This window comes from Malaclemys terrapin, chromosome 5, assembly GCF_027887155.1.
Source record: "Malaclemys terrapin pileata isolate rMalTer1 chromosome 5, rMalTer1.hap1, whole genome shotgun sequence".
Lineage (NCBI taxonomy): Eukaryota > Metazoa > Chordata > Testudines > Emydidae > Malaclemys > Malaclemys terrapin.
Genome location: NC_071509.1, coordinates 118,354,451 through 118,363,142, shown reverse-complemented (window position 1 = coordinate 118,363,142; position 8,692 = coordinate 118,354,451). Strand labels below are relative to the sequence as shown.

Genomic DNA, 8,692 nt, shown 5'->3' with positions numbered 1-8,692 from the left:
AGAAGGATCTATACCCTGTGATGTGCCTGCTGCTGCTTGCCATTGGGTCTGTTTTACTTATTCACCAGACAGTCTGTCAAAGAAAGAAAGAAAGAAAGAAAGAAAGAAAGAAAGAAAGAAAGAAAGAAAGAGGAATATTCAAAATGAAATGACTGCTGGTGGGTTCCCCCCTTTTCTTTTATCTTCCCCCAGCCCCCTATTTGTTAAGCACAAATTGACTCCTTTCGTTTTGTTTGCCAGCTCCTTTAGCCCACGCAGCAGAGTCCGGCTCCCATCACCCCCAGCAGATCATCAAGCAGGTTTTTCTGCCAGCCCCCTCCCCATACCCTATAACCGCTGGGGCCGCGGTCAATATGCAGATGAGCAGGCTCGGCCGGCCATCTCCGCTCCAGCCCATCAGCCAGTGAGGCGGGGGTTTGGGTTCGGCGCTGGTTCTCCGGGCATCACAATGGGCCGGGTCCTAGAGGAGGCGTCAGTCTCGGCCCCTCCTCTGATTGCTGCTGCTGACTGACGCCTCTCCGAGTTCCCGGCTTGCCCCTTAGCTAAAGGAGGCAGAGAGTGATGAAAATGTTTTATTACCTTTGAGAGCTTCATCTGAACTGTCAGAGCCAGCCACAGAGGGGCGGGGTGGGGGGACAGAGAGACTTTAGCTGGGAGGGGAGGAGGACACCAAAATAACCAAGCCCAAGGAGTTCGGGGGGGAGGTGGGGGGAATGAGAGGAAGGTAAGAAGGAAATAAAGGAAGATCCAGCCGCGAAAGCAAACCAGACACAGTCACAGAAGTGATGCTTGGGACAGAGAAGAGAGAAGCAGTAGCAGCAAACCCAGAACCAGACTCTCCTTGAAGTCCCCAGACTTGTATTTCACAACCAGATATTAGGGACCGGAGGGAGGGGGAGAGAAGCAATGGTAAAGCATTGATGTCTCGGGAGAAAGGAGGGGATCTCTCCTGCATGCAGCATCCAGATCAGGGATCGGAGTGGAGGAGCAGAAGACCTCTTCGGACTTGATGTTTTATTCTGAGGAAGGCACAATCCTCCGGACACCAGCGTGAGCGGAGAGGACAGGGGGCTGCTAAGGAGAACTGACCGCTCTCCCTTAAACAAACAGGCATCGAGTGGGGATCTGTGGCTTGGCTTCATTCTCTACCAGCTGGGGCTTGGTGGTTTTTTTTTTTAAATATTTTGTGGGGCTGGGAGGACTCTGTTTCCCCCTTCCTCCCCTGTGTGTGGGAGGCTGAGACAGGACTTTGGGGCTGACAGAGACTGTGAAACCCCTTCTGCACCACGGGCGAACATTTCTTTGGAGAGAGAGACACACACAGCAACTTGGAAGAGTTTCTGCTGCTGCTTCTTTGCGGTCCTCGCCTTCGCATTTACAGACTCCCCCGCCCGCCCGCACTCGCGATCCTATTGCCCCCTCTCTGCCTCCTGCGGCTCCCCCTTCCCTCTTCACCCCCACCGGGTCCTTCCTCCTCGCCCCCCCCCCCCCGAGCAGGGCACCTGCCCTCTCCTTGTGAGCTCCTGCACCCTCGGCCGGGACATCGCCTCTGTCCCCCTGCACCCTCCGAGCAGGACAAGCCCCCGGCTTAGCCGCCCGCCCCCCTTCTCCCCTCGCACTCCCCAGCCGGACCCTGCCCCGGACTCCCCGCGCAGCCCCCGCGGGCGCCCCGCTGCCCTCCCCCGGCGGCTGGCGGCGCGGCGATGCTGGCGGTGGGGCAGATGGACGGCAGCCCCCGGCAGAGCGCCTTCCTGCTCGGCAGCCCGCCCCTGGCCGCCCTGCACAGCATGGCCGAGATGAAGACCCCGCTGTACCCGGCGTACCCGCTGCCCGCCGGGCCGGCCTCCTCCTCCTCCTCCTCCTCCGCCTCCCCGTCCCCGCCGCTGGGCTCCCCCAACCCGGCCGGCCTCAAGCCGCCGGCCCTGGCCAGCCCCCCGCAGCAGCTCTCGGCCGCCACCCCGCACGGCATCAACGACATCCTGAGCCGGCCCTCCATGCCCCTGGCCGGGGCCGCCCTGGCCTCCTCGTCGCCCTCCGGCTCCTCCTCGTCCCCCGCCGGCCTCCTGGCCGGCCTGCCCCGCTTCAGCAGCCTCAGCCCCCCGCCGCCACCCCCCGGGCTCTACTTCAGCCCCAGCGCCGCTGCCGTGGCCGTGGGCCGCTACCCCAAGCCCCTGGCCGAGCTGCCCGGCAGGACCCCGATCTTCTGGCCGGGGATGATGCAGAGCCCCCCCTGGAGAGACGCGCGCCTCGCCTGCACCCCCCGTGAGTACCGCCGCCCCGGCTGTGGCGGGGGTGGGGGTAGGGCGGCTTTCCTAGCACCGGCAATTGCCCCCACTTGTTCGGGTGACATCCGCCCCCCCCCCGAATCCTGCCTTGGGGCAGCTCCGGCACTGGCCAGGGTCACCCTCCCCCCCTATGTCTTCCTCCTTCTCAGTCCTGTTGCTCAGACTTCGGTTGAAATGCACCCCACCCGGCCACGGGCCGCTGTGCTGCAGGGCGCTGGTTAGCGGGAGAGACAACTAACTTATTGAGCTCGTGCCGTACTTCAGTGCATCCTTTTAACCCCCCCCCCCCAACCCACTTTTATTTGGGGAGTGAGAGAAGGGGAAATGCTGCCCCCAGTGATTTTGTTTAGGAAGTAGTATGATCGGTGGTGAATCGATTACAAGTGGTTTTGTTTTACTCACCCACACCATCCTGTTCGCTGCATTTTGGTTCAGGAGCACGGTGCTGCTTTCGCTGCCTTTACTTTTTCTCCTGCTCATGCTTCATCTCTCACTTTCTACTTACAAACTCCTACTTCATGCTGTCTGAATGCCCTCTGGCGTATACCCGTTAGCATTCACTCCCATCTGTAATTGCAGGCACCTTCTGCAAAAATTTAGAAGGGTTAGTTAGGAGATGTGTCTGTTTGTTAGGGCAAAGAAAAGCTGTAGTGTCCCAGATTTCTTGGGGGTAAAAGTTTTAAGGGCCAAATCCTTCTTCCCCCGTTCTTTCAGAGAGAGGCTTTTATAAACTCGGGACGTGTGTGCCTCATCTTTTTTCTCTCTTGTTATTTTGAGGCTGCGACACTTCCAAGTTCCTGTAACGGTTTTCTAATTACTGATGACTTTTGTAACACTGAGCACAGTGATGTTCCAAGCTTAGATTTGCTGCTGCCAGACACTTGAAGGGGTTGGCTTTCCTAAAACCGTTTTGATCATTGTACATACAGTACTAGAATCCTTCCAATAACAAACAGTTACTGTCTGAACACCTGAAAGCACATGTTAAATGATGAAAATATATTACATGCATTATTTGACTTGTTGGCAATTTAGACACTCACAGCTCTCTCTCTCTCTCTCTCTCTCTCTCTCTCTCTCTCTCTGTGTGTGTGTGTGTGTGTGTGAGTGAAATCATTTAAAATGTCAAGCTATTGCTTATAAATAATGGGAAGTTTTTACAAAAACAGTTTTCTCATTTTATTTTTCCTAAAAGGACTTTTAAGTTGAAATATCTCTGATTCAACTACTCCTCCACCTCCCCTTTTTTGAGTTTGGTTCATACACAAACTTTCCCCAAGAAGAACCCTTTATAGTAACCTACTTTTATCGATTACCGTTTTTGTGGGAGAGTAATTTTTGCCTGCTCAAAATTTAGACTCTCAAAATAAAGGGGCGTCAGGAAAAGATATGCATCGCTTTGAACCTAGCAACATTTTAATAGTGAATTTGGTCCTCCGTGTATAGAAAAAAAACCCTTTCCCTGGACAGCAAATTTCATAGCTAAGCACTTTTCCAAATAAACAGATTAACATATCTGTCTATGCATTCATTCTTTTCCAGATCAAGGTTCAATTTTGCTGGATAAAGACGGAAAGAGAAAACATACAAGACCCACTTTTTCTGGCCAGCAGATTTTCGCCCTGGAAAAGACTTTTGAACAGACCAAATATTTAGCAGGACCAGAGAGAGCCAGGCTAGCCTATTCACTGGGGATGACAGAGAGTCAAGTCAAGGTGAGATGATCATGTCAAACGTTAGATAAGAGACTCAAGCCCACACATTGCTGAGACTGGGCGGAGTGTGAAAAATACATATACAAAGGAGCCCTGATATAAGATATTGATGAACAAAAGGAATCAGGCGCATGCCTTTGAAATCAGGTTAATCTTAAATGGATACGTATGCTCTGCACATACACCATTACTGCCAGAACAAAGCCATTGCAAAATATTATTGCTAGCTAAATCCTTTGCAGAGATGGCTCCTTTTATATATTAAAAGTATATTTAAAAAGGCACTTAGGTGGGCAATTATTTGCAGTTTATAATTCTCATTTATGAGAATATGGTATAATTTTTAAAATCGTAATTTATTTTAAAATAATTTAAAATTAGGAATTCTTATAAAATGACCCCAAAATATTATGTTTACTGTGCCATAAAATTGGTAAGGAGTAATATTGTTGAATACTTAACTACAAACAAGTGGAGTTTGTGTTAGAAGGCTAACACTTGGATAATACATTTTCTGACCCGGTATCTATGCAATGTTTGGTCATTAGATGTTGAAATGATTAGGACAAATAGTTAAAATGTGATATCGTTCACCTGGCTAAGGGCAAAACACAAATTTGGGATCATGGTTGAAACTTTAGAGATCTTGTCTTGAATGGGAAAGGAATTGAGCTAACAAGCATAAAGTGGGGCGGATCTGTTTATTTTAGTTAAACACAAATATTTCACAGAGGTACGGTTTTGAGAAGTTAAAAAGCAAATGCTGGCTACAGTGTGTTTCTTGTTCAGGAAATTGTATTTAAATATAATTTCTCTATGCAGCTTTTTAACAAATTTAACAGTTTCTGTGTTAAGGGGCCTCTTTATGGATTCTCATTCTCCCAGAGTTATCTGGAGACCCTCATTTGTCACTGTAAATATGTCTAAATGGCTGTGAATAAATTGTTACAGCCCGTACAATGAAAATAACACCCCCCTCCTCTTACTCTGCCCTTTCTAAGATAAAATATATAACAGAAGAGGGGACGTTAGAGAACTATTCAATGTAAAATGTTTATTATCACATATGCGCAGGATTAAAGTATTGTGTAGTCAGTGAGTGTACTAGACATGTAGTTAGATTTGTTTTCTTTCAAATGAATGCTTTCATTCCATGTATAGGAATCGTTCTGCGACACTGAAATTATATTTTGAATAATAGGATTCGTGACTTGTATTTTTAGAGCGGAAAAAACCCAAACAACCTGTAAATTGTTCCTTTCTTTTACAACATTTTTAATCTATTTTTTAATTTATTGTATAAATGTAATTTCATCTTTAAAAGCCATAGCAATAAAAAAAATTGCATTTTTAACCTGATGACGTTGCACAGAGTAAGTTTCTGTGACCCGTTAGCCTTAGCTCTAACTATTTGACTATTTGGATTTAGAGCATTAGAAACACCTGCTTTTCACTTGAATTACATTTAGGACTACAGACGCATATGTTTTCATGGGAGATGGTGCCCCATCAAATGCCCCATTTGATACGTTAGTTGAGTTTTGATTGAACAAACTGAACAGGCAAAAACATAGTAGGGGAAAGAGGAGGAAAAGAATAAATGTAGATCTTAACAGAAAAATAAGAGGAGTTAAATTATTTCTTCCCCCCATTAGTATGCAAAGGTTTGTTTAAAAGTCTCCACGGCTCGCTTTGAAACTCCTCTTAAAATCAAATCAAATCAAATCAAAAGCAAGTGAACCAAAAACGCACAAAATGCTCCTTCATCAGAAGAAAAAGCAACTGAAATATGCCTGGACCCTGAAAAATTCCTTAACTACCAATAATAACTCTGCTAGCAAAAGCAAGAATTCTGTGATGATAACAACAATATAGTAATAATTATAATGGGTTAGAATGATAACAATGATAATAACCGTTATATGAATACTAAGCATTCCATGGTAGCAATAATAATAAGTATGAGATGTATACTGGTAACTTAATATTAATAATTATAGATATGGTATGAATATTAATTAATCGGTAGTAATAGTAATAATAAAAGTATAGCACAAATATCAATCATGATATGATAATAGTAATAGCTGTATGATGATAATTGTAATAATTTTAGGTGAATAACTATTATATGAATACTTAAGTGTCTGTGGTAATAAAATAATTATTTATGAATAACTTATGGCATAATAACAATAATAATTCTATAGCGTAGTAATAACTGTTGTATCAGGGATACTAATAACACGGTAGCAATAAGAATAGTAATAACTATGGTGTGGATATTAATCCCTCTATAGTAGCAATAAGTAAGATACCAAGACTAACTCTACAACAGTAGTAATTATATAGTATGTTTGATGATAATTCTATTATAATAATTATGGAATGAATATAAATAACTATGTTAGTAATAATACATATGGGATGAACACTAGTAGAAATAAGAAAACAATACTATGTAATGACTATCAATACCTCTGCTGTGGTAATTGACTATGGGACAAATACTAATCACTGTTCGCTAGTGGTGATCAGCGTCGTATGAATACGACTAAGTGGATGGTAGGACTAGTCACCACAACTCTGTGATGGGGAGATTGGTACCTCCGTGGGGGTAATAGCTGTGCTAGGGATGCTACTAATTTTGTGGTGGCAGAAATAACAAGAACTCTGGTAGGAATCCTGCGGGCTGTCTGGTGCTACCAGCAGCTCCTGAGTGGTGGTAAGGCTGCCGGTGACGCTGAGGGTCACAAGCAGAGTATAGATGTGGTTGCTGGCATTGACCTGGCCCAGGTCAGTAACTCCCCCTTCTCTCTCTCTCTCTCTGTTCGCTGCTGCTGGGCCCCTGTTCTGGCGGCTGCAGGTTTGGTTCCAGAACCGGCGCACCAAGTGGCGGAAGAAGCATGCGGCCGAGATGGCCACGGCTAAGAAGAAGCAGGACTCGGAGACCGAGAGGCTGAAGGGGGCCTCGGAGAACGAGGAGGAGGACGATGACTACAACAAGCCTCTGGACCCCAACTCGGACGACGAGAAGATCACCCAGCTGCTGAAGAAACACAAGTCGAGCAGCAGCAGCTTGCTCCTGCACACGTCTGAGAACGAGAGCTCCTCTTAAAGGGGGTTTCAGAGGAGGGGGCCGGGGCCCAGGCGGACTCGGAGGACGCTTGCTATTTTCTGAGATGTTGTACATATCTATTTTTCTAGACTTTATCAGCTGACGGAGAGGAGGAAAGAGGCAGAAAAAGACGGCGAGTAAACAAACATGCAAACCCAGCGCTCCCCTGCTCCTCCCGCCTGGCCCTTGGCCGCAGGTGCTGGCGCTGTTATTGTAGGGTCGCAGGGGGGCTGTCTGAGTGCTCCCTCTTCTTTTGCAGACTTCAGAGCAGCTGAGTGGGGAAGGAGGGACCTACTTCCACCCACACAGCTCCTGCTGGGCGGACTAAAGCAACCTGTTGAAGGCTCTTTGTAAATAAATCGTGAGTCACACTGACTATAGAAGTTACTTTACTGTGAATATTTAAAATGTAAAATACTTTTTTTTAATAGAAAGGGTTGGGTTGGGTCCTACCCACCACCACCACCACCACCCCCTTGTCTGGCTTTTTTAAGATCTGTTCTTTTGAATAGTGAATTGTGGAATATAAACGCTGGGATTTGTTTGTGGTCTCTTCCTACACCTTAGCTGCTTATTCTGAATTTTCTCCTGCAGACCTTGATTCCCTCCTAATTTGAATTTAGGCCCTCCATTAAGGGCCTCTATTAAGAGATTTGAAACAGTCTACTGATGTCTTGCCAAGTATGAGGAAACACTCCCTCCCATTCTGAAATTGCACCCGCCCTTAATGCTATTTATTAGTATTTTATAAAAATACTTTTTTGGGCGGTGGGGGTGGGGAAAATTTAAATAGTTTTCTTTATTTTAACCCGTTTCCAATAAAATGCGTGTTAAAAGTAGCTGGTGGGAATTGTGACAACCACTTTCAGTCGAAAATATAAAAAATCATTTAGATGCTGTAATTGAATTTAAAGTGTGTTTTCTTTTGTATTATAAATAATACTATAGAATGTAAATTGTTTTCTTTTTAAAGCTAATAATAATGATATATTAGCATCTTAACATTTATTAATTAATTTATATTAAAATAATTCGGTTTGTAAAGAGAAGAGCCCTTTGCAAGACCAGTTAAATGTAATGCACTTTCTGTTAAAAAAAGATAAACCAATTAAAACCAATTTAAAGACGTTTGTTGCCTCGACTAAAGGGTACAGATAATCTGATCTCATCAGAGATTAAATAATAAAACTGACAGTACAAAAAAGATAATTTGGGTTCTTTTGTTCATTTTCAGGAGCATTTTTTTAAAAAAAAAAAACTATGTAAAATGTCACTTGCTCCAGAAGGTTCAAGAGTAATACAAATAAAAAAAGCGATCGTTTATTTGGAAAATATAAAGTTGCTATTCCTGGTGTTTTGGGTTTTTTTTCGTGAGAGCTCTTTTCCTTTTGTAGAACCTCTCTGGAGAATTCAGGAAGTCATAATTTCCATATATATCCGAGATAGGTTAATCTCAGGCCAATATAGGGTGTATTAACTTTTTAAGCAGCAAGCAACACAAGCCATGATCAGGGATGACATGTTAACGTTATTATGGGAAATATACTATTTTCCAGGAAGAAAGCTATTAATAA

The 8,692-nt window shown here is 45.0% G+C and overlaps 1 protein-coding gene across 1 annotated transcript; it reads left to right on the top strand.

Moving 5' to 3' along the window:
* Positions 1-1,703: 1,703 nt before the first annotated feature.
* On the top strand, positions 1,704-8,030 carry NKX6-1 (NK6 homeobox 1). The gene is made up of 3 exons (XM_054030621.1): positions 1,704-2,262; positions 3,828-4,000; positions 6,867-8,030. Exons 1-3 carry the CDS (start codon positions 1,704-1,706, stop codon positions 7,116-7,118), a joined length of 984 nt encoding a protein of 327 aa, XP_053886596.1. The 3' UTR covers positions 7,119-8,030.
* Positions 8,031-8,692: the final 662 nt, after the last annotated feature.